The following is a 19,467-nucleotide window of genomic DNA, read 5'->3' on the forward strand; positions in this document are numbered from 1 at the left end:
GGGTTAAAAATTACACTCACTGGACAGGGCAGTACCACAGAACAATATAATGTCGACACAAGAACGGCAGATGCTGGTTAACCACACGGTCCTGGCACAGTCAGTAGAGCCACTGCCTCTCATGGGCAGTCACCGTGGCGCAGCAGTAGAGTTCCTGCCTTACAGCGAATGCAGCGCCGGAGACCCGGGTTCGATCCTAACTACGAACGCTGTCTGTACAGAGTTTGTACGTTCTCCCCGTGACCTGCATGGGTTTTCTCCAAGATCTTCGGTTTCCTCCCACACTCTAAAGAAGTGCAGGCTTGTAGGTTAATTGGCTTAGTAAATGTAAAAAATAAAGAAAAACTTTCCCTGGTGGGTGTAAGATAGTGTTAATGTGCCAGGATCGCTGGTCGGCATGGACCCGGTGGGCCGAAGGGCCTGTTTCAGCACTGTATCTCTAAACTAAACTAAACTCACACTGCCTGAGACTTGGTTCAATCTTGGCCTCCATGCAATCTGTGTGGAATTTGCACGTTCTCTCTGTCTGGTTTCCCCCACGGCGCTCTGGTTTCACAAGAACATGCGGCTCAGGATGTTAATTGGACGCTGTGAATTGTCTTGTGTGTAGGTCATAGATTCATAGAGTTACACAACATGGAATCAGGCCCTTCGGCCCAACTTACACATGCTGACCAATTTGTCTAACCGAGCTAGTTCCACTTGCCTGCACTTGGCCAATATCCCGTCTAACATTTCCTATGTATGTAACTATCCAAGTGTCTTTTAGATGTCATCATTGTACCAACCTCTACCACTTTCTCTGGCAGTTTATTCCATATGCAGGTTCTCACTACATATTGTGTGAAAAAGTTATGTGTGTGGTAGAATCTTGGGGAATGTTAGTGGGATGTTGGGTTAATGTGTTGCGTACAGTTTTGGTCTCCAAATCTGAGGAAGGACATTATTGCCATAGAGGGAGTGCAGAGAAGGTTCACCAGACTGATTCTTGGGATGTCAGGACTGTCTTATGAAGAAAGACTGGATAGACTTGGTTTATACTCTCTAGAATTTAGTAGATTGAGAGGGGATCTTATAGAAACTTACAAAATTCTTAAGGGGTTGGACAGGCTAGATGCAGGAAGATTGTTCCCGATGTTGGGGAAGTCCAGGACAAAGGGTCACAGCTTAAGGATAAGGGGGAAATCCTTTAAAACCGAGATGAGAAGAACTTTTTTCACACAGAATGTGGTGAATCTCTGGAACTCTCTGCCACTGAGGGTAGTTGAGGCCAGTTCATTGGCTATATTTAAGAGGGAGTTAGAGGTGGCCCTTCTGGCTAAGGGGATCAGGGGGTATGGAGAGAAGGCAGGTATGGGATACTGAGTTGGATGATCAGCCATGATCATATTGAATGGCGGTGCAGGCTCAAAGGGCCGAATGGCCTACTCCTGCACCTAATTTCTATGTTTCTATGTAAATGGGTGGTTGATAGTCAGCACCGACTCAATGGGCCAAAGGGCCTGAGTCAGTAATGTTTGCTTCAGTAGTATTACATTAATATTTTGCCTCAGCCGTCGTACTTTGAATTAGGCACTTCAGTCATGTCTTCCAAGGTAATTTGGAAAGTCTGGTAACTTGTGTACAAATATGGATCAATGGCAACTCGGTACAGCAGGCTCAGATGGCTTGTCACAGACAGGAGTCACAATCCACAAACCACGTGACAACAGCTGTAGCAAAATAACAGGCCCTTCAAGCCTGCCTCACCTTTCCATCAGATCATGCCTGATATTCCATTTACCCATCTTCAGTGTGTGTCCCTGGATATGCTGACCTAATAAAACTGACCCAATCCCTCAACCTCCAGGATGCTTAGAAGAACATTTGGTACATGGGACCTGTGCTTTTGTTGAAGACCTATGCACGTCACAGAGAACAGCAGGACTCTATGGATTTAATGCTCCTTTTCTAGGTTTTGTAAGGTCGGTGTTGGTTTCCCCAATGTTGACACAGATATTCCTGACTATAATCTTTTGGAATCTACATCCCATGGCTGCTTTGGCCCGCATTAGTTTGAAACTCAGGTTTTTAACACAAAATACCTTTCTGACTGCTGGTTGTAGCGTGCTGCCCAATATACACGGTATCCACAAAGTAATCCTGGTTTGATCTCTTCACCAGTATGATTGATTTTAGCATGAAGTTGGTCCCTGTGGAATATGCAGCCTGTACGGAGCTGAGCAAATTGATGCAAGTGTAGGACCACCTGGAAGCAGGAGCACATGATTATGGCATTATCGTTCTGCATAGTTTTCACTGTCAGCCTCAAAATCCAACTACTCACCAGAACCAGAACCACAAGTATAAAGGGAGAAGCTTCTAGCTGGTTGAGAGAGTGTGAAGCAATAATAATGACAATACAAAAAACAGCAGTATCCTGAATATGAAAACTGATGACCCATCTAATGAGATTTCAAATGAATATTGAGGAGAATGATCTCTTCTTGGGGGAAATGTGGGGTTATTAGAAAGCAGATGTATGACAGTACTGTAGTGCGTGGGTCTCAAAATGAGGCAAGTTTGAGAAGCACTTTACTTTAATTCCTCCCGGTTCAGGGGAAGACGAAACCAGGAAAAGATGGCACCCAAACCCTGCCTTTTATACCCTCCGGCTAAGGACCGCCTCCGGACTGCACCACTCCTGTGCCGAGGGGTTCGGCAGTATAATGGCACGACCCTTAGGAGCCGCCACAGTACCATGCTGAAAAAAGCATCCATGGATTGTGGATTTCAGTGGATTATAGTCAGGGGTATCTGGGTCAGCAATGACAATGGAAACATAGGGAAGGAGCATCAAATCCATGGAGACCTGCTGCTCTGTGACGTGCATGGCTCTTCACCAAAAACACAGCTCTGACATCTCCAATGCCCCTCTGTGCATCGTGGAGGGATTGGGTCAGTTTTGTTGGGCCGGGGTATCCATGGATTATACTTTAAAGGGTATCCCAGCGCACTTTACAGCTGATGGGGAAAGTTCTCAACTGTTGCAGCACAGTAGTCCATGTATGCACAGCAAGTCCCTACAGGCACTACCATGATACACAACCAGTTTGTTGACCAGTTCACTTTTCTAATCCTTTTCAGTCCCTGGCCAGTATTTATTGTCCATCCCTAAATGCCATCAGGAAGATGGGGGCAGGTCTTCTCGTGAAGGTATTCTCTCAGTGCTGTTGGGAAGGCAGTTCCAGGAGAGAGCCAGTGAAGATGCAGTTCCCAGGTATTATTTCCAAGTCAGAATGCGGTGATTTACTTGGCTGAGGGGTAAATGGTGACTGGGAATCCTAAAGAACAAGCTTGTGTTTCAATGTCCAGGGGCATGGGATTGCACTTCAATTCAATGTCACATCTGAAAGATAGATCCTCAGAATTTGTGATACATCTTTGGTACTGCACTGCTTTTCCACTACAAGTTATAGACTCTGAAGGAAACTGTAACCCTTGTTGTTTGGTTGTTTGGATTATTCTGATGGTTTGAAAAGCAACCCCCCATTCTATTTATTACTGGACTTGGGACCAGGACCTCCCTCCTTTACCTTTCTTTCGAACATAGTTTTGTTTTGCCAGATGACCCAATAGAAAAAAACTAAACATGAAAGATCTTTATTATTGAAATTTGAATTTTGTTTAGAAAGGATTGCAGATAGTGATTGGAGCATACTGTTTATCAAGTGTATAAATTAACCCCAAATTACCTAATATGATAAATACTTACTGATTCTCTTGAGCAAATCTGTATTCCAGCCAAAAATGTCGGGTAATTGTTTGACTTTTATCTTTGTGACTCAGCAACAGCAGAATATTATCTTTCAGAATTCCTTTATATGCAAAGCAAAGCTGAAAGCATCGTTAAAGTCACATTAACTACATTATTTTGATCAGTGTTTCCTATCTAAGAATCTGTTTTTTAATATTCTGCGCACATCTAATAGCTGGAAATTAAGCCTCGAGCAGAATAAAGAATCAGGAAGTCCATGACCCAGTTAAATCGATTCATGTTTAAAAATTAGGTACATGAAACATGCAAGCTTTTAACTGGAGTCTTGGAAATTTTCCGCCAAAATGCATCTCCATTGACCCCTGTTCATCAGAATTATACCTGAATGCCCGTTGAATTTCTTTTGAGTATATTCAGAATTTGGAGAAAGTGCTTAAGACATGAGTTCAATTTAGGGAAGCAATAATTTTGGTTCAGATTTACCCTCCATTCCTCCCCAACTCTCTTCCCTCTTCTCCACTCCTGCCCTTTCCCACTGCACTGACAATTTCCACATGTAGAGGGCCGGACACCAAATGCCTATGGGGTTGTCACAGATGATCGCATTCCCTCGGCAACCATTGGATAGCCGATGATTGAGTGAAGGATCAGCCAGGGGTGGAAGCTGGGAAGTCCCTGTAACTCACTGCACAACAGTAGAATGCACAGAATGATTTGTTCCATATGCAATGTAGGAAACATAATAGAAGTGGGGTTTAGAATAAGATCTGCTTTCACACATGCATTAACTTCCCATAGGGGTCACTCCTACGCCCATTCCCCTCACTCACCTGGAGAATGTGGAGACATTTCTTCATGCATAGGGTAGCAAATCAATGGAATTCCTACTCCAGACAGCTGTGTGTCTTAGTGGTTACATTTATTTGGGGCTTAGCTAGATGGAATTTTGGATGGATCGAGGGTTATACAGACTGGGTAAACAGAGTTGATGTAGGAGATCAACCATGATGTTATCAAATGACAGACCAAACTGAAGGGCAGAGTGGTCTCTCCTAGTCTGGTCTGTTCTCTACTTCTTTCTCTACTGTCGAGGACCAAGGATCTTTTAGCATTGCGCATTAAAATGGAAGTAAACAAAGTAACTGCGGTCTCACCTGCTTGTAGACGTTTAACAAGACTGGTTGGTGCGATTGTGCATAGCCAAACAGATAGTAGGGGTTTTTGACTGAGTATCGTCCACAGAACGCATCTGTCTCCATTGTCACCTGGCCACTGTGGGTGGAGGCCTGCAAAGCCCAGAGGGGGAAAGCAAATTACATTCTATTGATGGATTAGAATGAGAATCCAGGAAATGGAATTCAACTCTAGTGGTGGGCTGAGGTCTGGGGAATGGGTTCAAGTCAGAAGGTTGCGTTCAGATCTGAGGGATGCATGTAGGTCAAGGAATTGGTTTCAGGTCTGAGGGGTGGGATTAGGTTGAGAGGATGGGTGCATCTGGGGGGTGGGTTTAGGCTAGGTCTGAGGAGTGGTTTCAAGTTGGTGTGGGTGGATTCAGATTGGTGGGCAGGCTTGAGTTGGGTGGGGGGTTGGTGGTTGGGGGGTGGGTGGGGGAGGGGGAGGGATCAGGTTTTGATGGATGGGTTCTGGTTGAGAAAGAGATCATAGATCAAAGTGGATGAGCATAGACTTAGACTTGAAGAGATGGGGTGCCCTCTAACAGGACAAGCTCAGATCTTTTGTGGGTAGGGTCAGATTTTGATTGATTGAAAGATGCTGCAGGACCTATGACCCACCGTCCATAGATCACCCATTCACACTATGTGTCGGATGTTGGTTTATATCCAAGACAGACACAAAATTCTGGAGAAACTCAGCGGGTCAGGTAGCATCTCTGGAAAAAAGGAAGAGGCGATGTTTCGTAGTCTAAATAAGAGTTCCGACCCAAAATCTATTTCTTTTCTCAAGAGATGCTGCCTGACCCACTGAGTTACTCCAGCATTTTGTGTTTACACATTCACAGCAGTTCTTTTAATCCACTTTCACATTCACACCCTACACACGGAACAATTTACAGAGGCCAATTTACCTACAAACCTGCGAGTCCTTGGGATCTGGGAGGAAACTGGAGCACCCGGAGGAGAACCATGCTGTAGCATGGTGTACATGCAAACTCAATACAGATAACATCCGAGGATCGAACACAGGTCTCTAGCCATGTGAGGCAATAGTTCTATCAGTTGTGCCACTGAGCAGGATAGCAAGAGCTCAGACCTGAATGGCCAGTACACCCACAGATGTTGCCTGACCAACTGAGTACCTCTGGCATTTTGTATTTTTCTCAGGATGCCAGCATCCACAGTATATTCTGCCTCCAGGGGCACTCACCTACTCTTCACACCGTTGCACATTCGCCTCCCGACATCTCGCAGACCATCCTTCAGACTGAGGCAGAGACAAACTCACCACCCTGAGACTGACACCACTACTCAGCTTCTAAACTACAGGAAATTTGTGTTCCGGACTCGGTGAAACTGATTGAAAGTGTGATTCGATTGATTGATGAATTCCTATTTAGGATACATACCTTTTCTTCAAAATCATTGAAATACTTGACTGCATAACCATTCTTGTAGCCAGCTATGTGTTCAGGACACTTCACTCCCATCAGTTCATCCAAAGCAACTTTGACCTGTGGAGAGAGATTTCAGTGGATAGATTATTGACGACCCTTCCTTGACCTATAGCCGGGCAGCCTCAGGCCCTTGGCTTAGAAACATAGAAACATAGAAAATAGATGCAGGAGGAGGCCATTCGGCCCTTCGAGCCAGCACCGCCATTCATTATGATCATGGCTGATCGTCCCCTATCAATAACCCGTGCCTGCCTTCTCCCCATATCCCTCGACTCCACTAGCCCCTAGAGCTCTATCTAACTCTCTCTTAAATCCATCCAGTGACTTGGCCTCTACTGCCCTCTGTGGCAGGGAATTCCATAAATTCACAACTCTCTGGGTGAAACATTTTTTCTCACCTCCGTCTTAAATGACCTCCCCTTTATTCTAAGACTGTGGCCCCTGGTTCTGGACTCGCCCAACATTGGGAACATTTTTCCTGCATCTAGCTTGTCCAGTCCTTTTAGAATTTTATATGTTTCTATAAGATATCGCCTCATCCTTCCAAACTCCAGTGAATACAAGCCTAGTCTTTTCAATCTTTCCTCATATGACAGTCCCGGCTTTCCAGGGATCAATCTCGTGAACCTACGCTGTACTGCTTCCATCACAAGGATGTCCTTCTACAAATTATGAGACCAAAACTGTACACAATACTCCAGGTGTGGTCTCACCAGAGCCCTATACAACTGCAGAAGAACCTCTTTACTCCTATACTGAAATCCTCTTGTTATGGCTTCTTGTTGGAGTATAGTTACCAGGAGACAATAATCAATAATCATTACCATTCCAGGCAAGCTATTCCCAAGAAATGCTTGAATCGGTTTCTCAAAGTGCAAGCTCTAGTGGCCAACTCAAAGTCAACCTCATTGTGCTGGTAGTTACTGCCGTATACATTGTCCAGTAATGAGAAGAGAGGCTGGGATCCCTGCTTAGTGACTTCCAAATTGCCACTAGTTGCAGCATGGGTTACATCGACTGCGTTAACTTCCCATGAAACTCTACACAGAGAGTTGGAGCATCCTGTGGCTCATCACTCCAAGCCTATGCCCCACCATGCCAACCCAACAGATCATTCCCATCCACTGCACTAACTTTAAAACGCATAGTATAGTGGTGTAATATATCGCAAACAAATACAAGTGCACTAGAGCGAGCTGGGACGCACCTCATCAACAGTTGCTGCCCATGGAAGGGGTCTGGAATTGATCCCCTCCAGCCTCAATGTGAATGTATCCATACTGGGCCTTCCTTGGACTTGTTCTACCACTTCAATGCTGATGTTACTTCCTCCCATTACCTCGTGCTGGAGAAAATCAAAATCCCCTTCACAAAAACATCAGAAAACAGTGTTAAAGATGCAAGGGATACCTGATATTCATTAGAAGTGTGTGAGCAACCGTGTTGGAATATATGTGTGAAGTGTGAGTGAAGGAAGAATAGACATGCGTAGGGACACTTGGGACAGAGATAGAGTGTGCGTGTGCGTATGCGTGTATGTGTGAATCTGTGAGTGAGTGTATAGGATATCTGTATATGTGTGTCAATGTGGTACACGTGTGTGGCATATGGATTAAAGGGTATGCATGCGTGGTGCATGTGTGTGATGTGTGTATGTATGTGGTGTGTGAGAACAAATAGCAGTCAGGTTAGAGGAGGTGGGCAGGAATGAGAAGGGATGATTGCACGACAAGGTCACAAGAATGAGGGCACCTCTTGGTGGCAACAGACTGCTGTGAGACTCAGCTGTGAACAAGGTGTGAAAGAGGGGATTGTCAGACAGAGCGGGTCAGTATGCTTGCTGGTAGAAAGAGACATTGAGAACAGGTGTACAAGCAGAGGCACCATTTACCTCTTGTGGATATGAAGGTCACCGTGTGGGAAAAACCTTGGGTGATTCCCATGCTTGTCACTTTCACGTTATCGGGTCTAATTGACCACAGATCATTTAAAGCCTGTTCAATCTGTTTGCCTGAAGCATCTGCTGGAAGAAATTCTAGGGAGAGGGAAAATAGCCGAGTGTGAACGACTCAGAATAAGGAAATGTCCTCAAAGCAACTAGAAATGTTGTTATAGTGGCTGCCTCAACTACCTCCTCTGGCAGCTTGTTCCATATACCACCATCTATGTGTAAAAGTTGCCCCTCAGATTCCTATTAAATCTTTCCCCTCTCACCCTAAACCTATATAATCTGTTTTTTTATTCTCCTGATCTGGTTAAAAGACTGTGCATCCACCCTATCTATTCTCTTCATGTTTTTATACATCTCTCTAAGACCAACCTTAAACCTCCTGCCTTATAAGAAATAATATCCTGGTCTCCCAACCTCTCCCTGTAGCTCAGGTCCTCATGTACTGGCAATATCCTTGTGAATCATCTTTGCACTCTTTCCAGCTTAACAATTTGAAGCTTTTTCCAGTTTCCAATAGCAAGGTGGTCGAAATTCAACACAATACTTCAAATGCAACCTCGCAAACATGCTGCACAATTGTAACATAACATCCCAACTTCTACTCAATGCCCTGAATGATAAAGGTGAATGCACTGAAAGCTTCATTGATAACCCTATTCACTTGTCATTTTCAGGGAACAATGTACCTGCATTCCTAAATCAATCCTAAAGACCCTGCCATTCACTGTGAAGATCCTGCTCTGGTGTGACTTCCCGAAATGCAGCACTTTCACCTGCATTAAACTCCATTAGCCATTCCTCAGCTCACCTGACCAGCTGATCAAGTGCCCACTGAAATTTTTAATAATCATCTTCACTGTCCACTATACAGCCCACTTTAGTGTCATCTGCAAAGTTATAATCATGCCTTGTACATTCTCATGCAAATTGTTGAAATAAACCATAACAAAGGGCTAAATGGCCTCCACCTCTATGATGGACATGGTTCGATTAATTAAATTTCCCCATTTATTATTTTTCCACCAATTCTCCAGTTCCAACTTGAAAGCTCCTATTGAATCCTCCCCCATTGCGTTTTCAGATCCTAACACCTCACGGCTTAAGAACATTCACCCCCCGGGGCATGAACATCGAATTCTCCCAATTTTGTTAGTCCTTGCTGTCTCCTCCCCTTCCTCAGATCCCCTGCTGTCTCCTCCCACCCTCCAGCCTTCTGGCTACTCCTCCTTTTCCCTTTCTTGTCCCCACCTATCCCCACCCCCGATCAGTCTGAAGAAGGGTTTCGGCCCGAAACGTTGCCTATTTCCTTCGCTCCATAGATGCTGCTGCACCCGCTGAGTTTCTCCAGCTTTTCTGTGTAACCTTCGATTCTCCAGCATCTGCAGTTCCCTCTTAAACACCTAATTTCCTCTCTTGCTCTTTTGCCAACCTCATTCAGTCCAGTTACTGAAGTTTGTATGGTCTTCCTGTGACCATGCGGGCTTTCTGCTGGAGCTCCGAATTCCAAAGATGTGCAGGTTTTTAGGTTAATTGCCTTTGGTAAGTTGTAAAATTGTCCCTATTGTGAATGATAGTGCTGGTGTAAGGGGTGATCGCTGGCTGGCATGGATTCGGTGGACCAAAGGGCCTGTTTCTGCACTGTATCTCTGAGGTCTAAAGTCTAAAGTAAAGATCCTCCTGCATCTGGAAAGAGTATCTCCTCATTTACTGGAACAAATACCCAAATTGCTAGACCAATCGTCATATTATTGTGTCTGTAGCACTAATAAATGGTTGGATAGGCATTCAGTGTGTCCTTGCCCTACTCTGGACACCAATATGTTGTGCATTCTTTAAAGTAGCAAGCTCATCGTCAGCAACAGCCCTGCACTAAGCCTGGTACCAAATGTAAAGTAAAGTATCCTTTATTGTCATTCAGACTTTTCAGTCTGAACAAAATTTTGTGCCTTGCAGTCATAACATCGAATAAAATACCAAAACACACAATAAACACAGATTTAACATCCACCACAGCGAGTCGACCAGGCACCTCCTCACTGTGATGCAAGGCAAAAGTCTTAAAGTCCTTGTCTTTGTAAGGACAAAGAGGATCAACACTCAAATTTTGAACTCAAGAGGACTGCGAGAATGTTACATTCTTCCTGCTCACTGTTTAAGGCCTTCACTGATGGAGCCTGCAGGATAACACATAAGCCTGGAGAAAACTGCCAGCCCACATAATTTATATTGAGCTTTTACTCACGTGAAACATCTCAAGGTGCTTTATAAACGCTTTATCAAAGACATTTAGACTCAGCTTCATAATGAAGATCTAACACGATTTTAAATGAACTCTTGCCGTTTAGGGAGGAAATTCTAGAGCTTGGGACATAGTTACCGTGCTGCGAGATTAAATTTGAGGATGATCAAGAGGCCAGGTTTGGAAGAGTGCATAGATCGTGGGTGCCGAGAGAAGATACTGTAAATCTACAGTGAACAGAGTTCATTGAGGCTATATTTCTTGACTGTTGCATTCAGCACTGGTATACCTGTGTGTTCCTCATTGTAGCTGAGCCTGTACCAGTGGTATGAGCAGGAACCAGAGTCCCAGCATGGACTGGTGATGGTAACCTGTTGAACTTCATTGATCGCATTTCCAATTGTCCAGTTCTCCAAGGTTACAACCTAAAATTGTAAAATAAAGGAATGGTACATCAGATCCGGTCATATAAAACATACACAACACTTCAACTAAACAAATGCTGATTACAATATAGAAACATAGGTGCAGGAGTAGGCCATTCAGCCCTTCGACCCAGCACCGCCATTCAATTTGATCATGGCTGATCTTCTAAAATCAGTACCCTGCTTTTTGCCCATATCCCTTGATTCCTTTAGCCCGAAGAACTAAATCTAACTCTTTCTTGAAAACATCCAGTGAAATGGCCTCCACTGCCGCCTGTGGCAGAGAATACCACAGATTCACAACTCTCTGGATGAAGATGTTTTCCCTCATCTCAGTCCTACATGGCCTTCCCCTTATTCTTAAAGTGTGACGTCTTGTTCTGGACTCTCCCAACATCGGGAATATTTTTCCTGCATCTAGCCTGTCCAATCACTTAAGAATTGTATACGTTTCAATAAGATCCCTTTCATCTTTCTAAATTCCAGTGAATATAATCCCAGCGACCCATTCTTTCATCAGATATCAGTCCCGCCATCCCGGGAATTAACCTGGTGAAATTACGCTGTTCCTCAATAAAAATAATGTCCTTCCACAAATTAGGAGACCAAAATTGCACACAATACTCCAGGTGTGGTATCACATTATACTGCATCTGCCATGCATCTGCCCACTCACCCAACCTATCCGTCACCCTGAAGCCTCATAACATCCTCATCTCAGCTCACACTGCCACCCAGCTTTGTGTCATCTGCAAACTTGGAGATGTCACATTTAATTCCCTCATCTAAATCATTAATATATATATTGTAAATAACTGGGGTCCCTGCACCGAGCCTTGCGGCACCCCACTAGTCACTGCCTGCCATTCTGAAAAGGACCCGTTACTTCCTACTCTTTGTTTCCTGTCTGCCAACCAGTTCTCCATCCATATCAATATCCTTCCCCCAATATCGTGTGCTCTAATTTTGCACACTAATCTCTAGTGTGGGACCTTGTCAAAGGCTTTTTGAAAGTCCAGACACACCACATCCATTGGCTCTCCCTTATCCATTCTACTTGTTACATGCTCAAAAAATTCCAGAAGATTGGTCATGCATGATTTCCCCTTCATAAATCCATGCTGACTTTGACCAATCCTGTCATTGCTTTCCAAATGCGCTGCTATAACATCTTTAACAATCGACTCAAGCATCTTCCCCACTATTGATGTAACACTAGCTGATCTATAATTCCCCATTTTCTCACTCCCTCCATTCTTAAAAAGTGGAGTTACATTGGCTACCCTCCAGTGCACAGGAACTGATCCAGAGTCGAGAGAACATTGGAAAATGATCACCAATGCATCCCCGATCTCTAGGGCTACCTCCTTGAGTAGTCTGGGATGCAGACCATCAGCAGACCCTGGGAATGTAGCTGCCATCAGTCCCAACAGTTTATCTAACACTATTTCCTGACTAATGTGGATTCCCTTCAGTTCGTCCCTCCCACTAGATCCTCAGTCCCCTTGTATTTCTAGGAGATTGTTTGTGTTTTCCTTAGAGAACCAAAATACTCATTTAAGTGCTCTGCCATTTCTTTGTTTCCCATTATAAATTCACTTGTCTCTGATTGTAAGGAGCCTACATTGTCTTCACTAATCTTTTCCATTTTACATATCTTAAGAAGCTTTTATAGTCCGTTTTTATATTCCATGCAAGCTTTCTTTCATGCTTCCCCCCCCCCCCCCCTTAATTAACCCCTTTGTCCTCCTTTGTTGAGTTCTAAATTTCCTCCAGTCTTTCAAATAGCTGCTTCCTCTGGCCAATTTATATGCCTTTTCCTTTGATTTAACACTATCCATAATTTCCTTGGATTTAACCCTATCCTTCCCCGTTTCATTATCTCGCCAAACAGGGATGAACAATTTTTGGAGTTCATCCATGCAGTCTTCAAAGCTTTGCCACCGTCAACCCTTTAAGTATATTTTGCCAATCTATCCTAGCCAATTCCAGTCTCATGCCTTCAAAGTCTCCTTTCTTTAAATTCAGGACCCTGGTCTCTGAATTAACCATGTCACTTTCCATCCTATGAATTCCACCATATTATGGTCAGTGTTGCCCAAGGGGCTTTGCACAAGATTGTTACCTAATCCTTCCTCATTACACAATACCCAGTCTAGGATGGCCTGTCCTCTGGTCGGCTCTTCTACATATCGGTTTAAAAAAACATCCCATATACATCCCAGGAAATCCTCCTCCTTAGCGCTGGATTTGGTTGGCCCAATCTATATATAGATTAAAGTCACCCATGATAACTGCTGTACCTTTGCTACACGTATCAGTATTTTGCAGTTCTACCTATACCGATTCTACAGCATCCAAGCTAATGTCTCTCTTTGCTATTGCATTAATCTCCTCTTTAAACAGCAATGCCACCCCACCTCCTCTTCCTTTCTGTCTAACCTTCCTGAATATTGAATATCCCTGCATGTTTAGGTCCCAGCCTTCGTCACCCTGGAGACATATCCCCGTAATTCCAACTATATCATATTTCTTAACTGCTACCTACACATTCAATGCATCCACTTTATTACGAATGCTCCTCACATTAAGGCACAAAGCTTTCAGATTTGTTTTTCTTAATCCATTCTACCTTTTGCTTCTGTCATCCTTTTATGTCTCTCCATCTCTTTGCATTGGTTCCCACCCCCCCTGCCCTGTTAGTTTAACCGTGACCTTTCCTACACTCTCTTTCCCGTTAATTGCACGCATACGCTTCCACATTGTTGACTCCACCCCTCCACTGTTTAGTTTAAACCCAACCGTGTAGTACTAGCAAACCTGCCTGCCCCTCCAATTAAGGTGCAACCCGTCCATTTTGTACAGGTCACCCCTGCCCCAGAAGAGATCCCAGAGATCTAGAAATCTAAATCCCTGCCCTCTGCACCAACTCCTCAGCCACACATTCAGATCCCTATCTCCCTATTTGTACCATCACTAGCATGACGTACTGGAAGCAAACCAGAGATAACCACCCTAGAAGTCCTGCTTTTCAGCCTCCTGTCTATTTCTCTATACTCGTGTTGCAGAACCTCCTTCCTCTTCTTACCCACATCATTTGGGCCTACATGCACAACTACTTCCGACTGTTCACCTTCCCTCTTCAGGATGTTCTTAAGTCAGTCTGAGACATCTATGCACATTTTTTGTTTTAATAAAATATGCTTTACCAGAACCTAGTTTGGCCCTGCTATTTTATTTTGTTTGCAAGACATTTGTGCAAACCAATTGCAGGAGAGTGCTTTCTTTTAGTCTTATCTTTATTCAGAAGGTGGTGATTATGTGGAATTCATAGCCATAGACAGCTGTGGAGGCCAAAGCATTAGGTGATTTTAAGTGGAGATCAACAATGAATCACCCTATGATTAGTAAGGGTGTCAAAGTTTATGGGGAGAAGCTAGCAGAATAGGGTTAAGCGGGAAAGATAGTTCAGCTATGATTGAGTAGACTCGATGGGCCTAATGAGCTAATTCTGCTCCTATGACTTAAGTCAGGGAGTTAAGAGCCTGTCCCACGAGCATGCAACTGCATGCAGCGAGTGTGACCAAACCGGAAGCGGGGGCCGCGCGGAAGTCGAGTGATTCCCGAACAGGGCCGGTCCCACGAGCATGCGACTGCATGCAGCGAGCGCGACCAAACCGGAAGCGGGGGCCGCGCGGAGGTCGCGTGGTCCCGTACGAGTTGACCACGTTAGACAGGCCCTTAAAGAGCGAAGTCCGCGGGAAGTTCACGCTAGGCGTACGGCGTTGTTCTAGGCGCTGCTCACGCCCGTCGAGGCGCTGCGGGAGTAGGTTCTACAAAGTCACAAGGAGTGTAGTGGACAACCCAGTCACCACTTGATGCTGCTGAGAAATCGCACGGTTAGCACAGTCTCTGGGTGGGCAAGGCAAGTAAACCGGCAGTGACTTCAGAACCTGCGGCTGGGCTCCCACAAAGGTACAACACTTCTTGCTTGCCCCCTCCCTCACTGTGTGACAGCTCAACCATTGTAGACGCTGGCAGATTCCAGGGGCCCATGGGGACAGGGGAGAAAATGCACTACCCAACACCAAGACTTTCATGGACCTTAACCCATACACATCTGGTAATAGCAGACCACGAGTTGGCCTCAGGTTGTCTTGATCAGATGCTTCTGCAAAGTCACCTGAAAGTGGTGGAGGTGAGAATGACCATAGACCTCCACCACTGGGACTCACCTGTTCCCATTAACCTCAATGGGCAACTGCCTGCTGCTCATGGGAACTGTGCTTATTGATGTTCATGGTTCAGAACTGACCTGTTTCTCGTGGACAACCTGGGAGTATGCCCTAATCATCTGATATTCGTTGACAGCATCTCCTGTCTGCTGCTCAGTGTAGGAGGTGTTTTCCAGGTATGCACCAACAGATACAAAGGAAGACTTGGAGTTCTCCTCTAGTACCACTTCCATGTAATATCTGTGAAACAAACCATTGTCAGTCCTGGGACAAAGAGCTGTAGATCAAGGAGCTCATCTGTCACAGAGTGAAAAGGTGCACCATATCCCTTCCTGCACAGCACCCCAGGTTTACACTGGCTCTCATTGACAATATGTCAGCCATCTTATAAGATCCACATAAGAGAGTTGTGTGGCTTTGGAAGTTTTAGCTGTATTTCAACCATGATTACTATTCCTGGCTGTGATTCAATGTTTGTATTACCAGTAAATATTTGGATTGGTCCCATCCTCCAACAGTCCATCCTCCTGCCACTAGTTTCATTGATTTCATTGGCTGGCTGGCTTCCATGTAGGAATAAAAACTATCACTTTCAAGAATGTGGATAATAGATGTGGGAGGGTGAGTTTTGATTCACTCTGCCTGGGTCAGTGAGACTGCTTCATCACATTAAATAAAAAACGTCCTGCCTGTTCTACGTCTGACGGCAGTGATGAATAGAAAGACCAGTTACCTTCCCAACAATTTCCGCATTACTGAAAAGCAAAAAACTACAGGTATTGGACTCTCTCATTCTTAAAACCTCTCTCTGAGCTGGCTTCTGTTATAAGGTCATCGGGTCATAAGTGATAGGAGTAGAATTAGGCCATTCGGCCCATCAAGACTACTCTGTCATTCAATCATGGCTGATCTATCTCTCCCTCCTAACCCCATTCTCCTGCCTTCTCCCCATAACCTCTGACACCTGTACTAATTGTTCACCTGCTCACTTGCAGCTTGCTGACAAGGTTTGATGCCACTCCTGCTGAAAGAACATGGGCCTTCATTGCTGGAGTCCCCATGTAAATTCAAACTGTTGTTGTTGCAAAGTAACTCACAACACGGGAGGAGGCCATGGAGATATATAAACATTTTAAAGATTAAAGAATTAAGGATTATGAGGAATGAATTAATGAATGAATGAATAAGTTTATTGGCCAAGTATTCACAAACAAGGAATTTGCCTTGGTGCTCCGCCCACAAGTGACAACATGACATACAGTGACAGTTAAGAATGATACATAAAACATTAAATATTAATAATAAAACATTATTGTTTAAACATGTGAATAAAATAAAATACCAGAGCAAAAGGAGGCTACAGATTTTTGGTATCAAATTAATGTTCATTTAGGTGGGGACTCGCTTCTTGATTCCCGGCACTGCTGCCTGTGTCGGCTTCTCGAAAAGCGAAAGGATATTCTGCTGTTCATTCTATTTATTCAAAAGTCAAAAATTGTGGCCTCGGGGCCTGATATGGGCCTGTAAATGTAAGCATCCTTTGATCTCACTTTTGGAGAGTGTGCCTCGGCGAGTCAGAATAAGGGATGTTGTCTTAAAATATTCCTAAGTCTTTCAGTGGACTGTTGGTGTGGTTAAGGTATGCTGCAGAGATTGTTTCTGTGCGGTTTGACTATGAATAGAATGGATTCCTTCATTTGCAAAATCTTATGGACTACCTCTATTATATATTATGAGATCTCAGTAAATCAGGCCCAACTTCAGTGTCCCACTGGGCAGTATAGAAACATAGAAACATAGAAATTAGGTGCAGGAGGAGGCCATTCGGCCCTTCGAGCCTGCAACGCCATTCAATATGATCATGGCTGATCATCCAACTCAGTATCCCGTACCTGCCTTCTCTCCATACCCTTTGATCCCCTTAGCCACAAGGGCCACATCTAACTCCCTCTTAAATATAGCCAATGAACTGGCCTCAACTATCCTCTGCGGCAGAGAGTTCCAGAGATTCACCACTCTCTATGTGAAAAAAGTTCTTCTCATCTCGGTTTTAAAGGATTTCCCCCTTATCCTTAAGCTGTAACCCCTTGTCCTGGACTTCCCCAACATCGGGAGCAATCTTTCTGCATCTAGCATGTCCAACCCCTTAAGAACTTTGTAAGTTTCTATAAGATCCCCTCTCAATCTCCTAAATTCTAGAGAGTATAAACCAAGTCTATCCAGTCTTTCTTCATAAGACAGTCCTGACATCCCAGGAATCAGTCTGGTGAACCTTCTCTGCACTCCCTCTATGGCAATAATGTCCTTCCTCAGATTTGGAGACCAAAACTGTACGCAATACTCCAGGTGTGGTCTCACCAAGACCCTGTACAACTGCAGTAGAACCTCCCTGCTCCTATACTCAAATCCTTTTGCTATGAAAGCTAACATACCATTCGCTTTCTTCACTGCCTGCTGCACCTGCATGCCTACTTTCAATGACTGGTGTACCATGACACCCAGGTCTCGCTGCATCTCCCCTTTTCCTAGTCGGCCACCATTTATGATCATCAAGCAATCATATGGAGCAGTCAGTAATAAACGACGCCAACAATTTCAATGTTCAGGGAAGAACATATGGAGATGGCTTTGGCTGACAAGGTTTTATCCCAGAGATGGTGCCATGGTGATGTAATTGAGACAAATATAGTTTGCTGATTTGATCTATGATGGTTTTACAGCTGAAATACCTGACTCCTCTGCCAGTTTCTTGGTGCCCTCGACAAGATTTCAGGGTTTTTATTCCCAAAGACAAATTTAATTTTACATGTCCCAAATTTAACCCCAACATACATTTTCCATATGTTTTCCGTTAAATTGCACATCTAAATTTGGAATTCAGCATAATGCACAGGTGTATATTTTAAAGAGCATGCAAATGAGTGCAATATGTAGACACGACATCAATGCAAATTACAGATGCAAAATATTAAATATGTAAGTTACATTGCGTGTGTACATGTTTCATGTAATTTTGCAATTGTCGTGTGGAAGGCTGAAAACTTGAAGAGTTTGTCAGGTGAACTTACCCTTTCCCTTTCTCAAGTCGCATTGTATCAGAGGCGTGTCTGTACGATGATGAATAGCCCCCGTACTGCCGACTGCCAGAGGCAACTTTAGTCTAAGAAAGATTCAGAGACAGAACATGTAAGATGATCACCTCCTCCTGAAATCCTTCTGTACTTCTAATTAGATATGGAAGTTTGCATCTGTTTAACACAGTGACCAAATTGTGTGCCTTAATGCCCCTGTCCCACATAGGAAACCTGAACTCTGGAGACTTTACACCCCACCCAAGGTTTCCCAAAGGTTCCCGGAGGTTTTTGTCAATCTCCCTAATGGTCGAAAATGGTTTCCGCTTCTTCTATGTTCCGGCGATTATTTTTAAAAATCCAAAAACGGCCGTGACTAAAAATAGATTGCAGTTTTAAAAATCGGTAATTTTGCAGTTGAAGCCGGTTCCGATGCTGGTTGATGGTGGTTCACGGAGGTTGCAGGTGGTTCACGGAGGTTGCAGGTGGTTCCCGGAGGTTGCAGGTGGTTCCCGGAGGTTGCAGGTGGTTCCCGGAGGTTGCAGGTGGTTCCCGGAGGTTGCAGGTGGTTCCCGGAGGTTGCAGGTAGTGGAAGTCTTATTTTTAGTCGCAGCTGGTTTTCGATTATTTTTGAAATAACGTAATTCGGGTGTCGGGCGCTGGACCGCCAGCGCTGGAGTTCCCCTCCCGTCCCGTACTACTGAGGTTCTACTGCAGTTGTACAGGGTCTTGGTGAGACCACACCTGGAGTATTGCGTACAGTTTTGGTCACCTAATCTGAGGAAGGACATTCTTGCCATAGAGGGAGTACAGAGAAGGTTCACCAGACTGATTCCTGGGATGTCAGTACTTTCATATGACGAAAGACTGGATAGACTCGGCTTGTACTCACTAGAATATAGAAGATTGAGGGGGGATCTTATAGAAACGTACAAAATTCTTAAGGGGTTGGACAGGCTAGATGCAGGAAGATTGTTCCAGATGTTGGGGAAGTTCAGGACAAGGGGTCACAGTTTAAGGATAAAGGGGGAAATCCTTTAGGACTGAGATGAGAAAACACATTTTTCACACAGAGAGTGGTGAATCTCTGGAACTCTCTGCCACAGAAGGTAGTTGAGGCCAGTTCATTGGCTATATTTAAGAGGGAGTTAGATGTG

The 19,467-nt window shown here is 44.4% G+C and overlaps 1 protein-coding gene across 1 annotated transcript in view; it reads right to left on the reverse strand.

Moving 5' to 3' along the window:
• The window catches only part of LOC129696063 (fibrocystin-L-like), a 168,801-nt gene that overhangs the window by 107,276 nt on the left and 42,058 nt on the right, over nucleotides 1-19,467 (reverse strand). Inside the window, exons 15-22 of the mRNA XM_055633470.1 lie at nucleotides 18,308-18,399; nucleotides 15,320-15,503; nucleotides 10,869-11,004; nucleotides 8,281-8,424; nucleotides 7,587-7,754; nucleotides 6,244-6,460; nucleotides 4,912-5,029; nucleotides 2,085-2,265 (exon numbers count right to left, since the gene is read on the reverse strand). Coding sequence (XP_055489445.1) covers nucleotides 2,085-2,265; nucleotides 4,912-5,029; nucleotides 6,244-6,460; nucleotides 7,587-7,754; nucleotides 8,281-8,424; nucleotides 10,869-11,004; nucleotides 15,320-15,503; nucleotides 18,308-18,399 — 1,240 coding nt within the window. The remainder of the gene's footprint in view (nucleotides 1-2,084; nucleotides 2,266-4,911; nucleotides 5,030-6,243; nucleotides 6,461-7,586; nucleotides 7,755-8,280; nucleotides 8,425-10,868; nucleotides 11,005-15,319; nucleotides 15,504-18,307; nucleotides 18,400-19,467) is intronic.

The sequence above is a fragment of the Leucoraja erinacea genome, chromosome 4, assembly GCF_028641065.1.
Source record: "Leucoraja erinacea ecotype New England chromosome 4, Leri_hhj_1, whole genome shotgun sequence".
NCBI lineage: Eukaryota > Metazoa > Chordata > Chondrichthyes > Rajiformes > Rajidae > Leucoraja > Leucoraja erinaceus.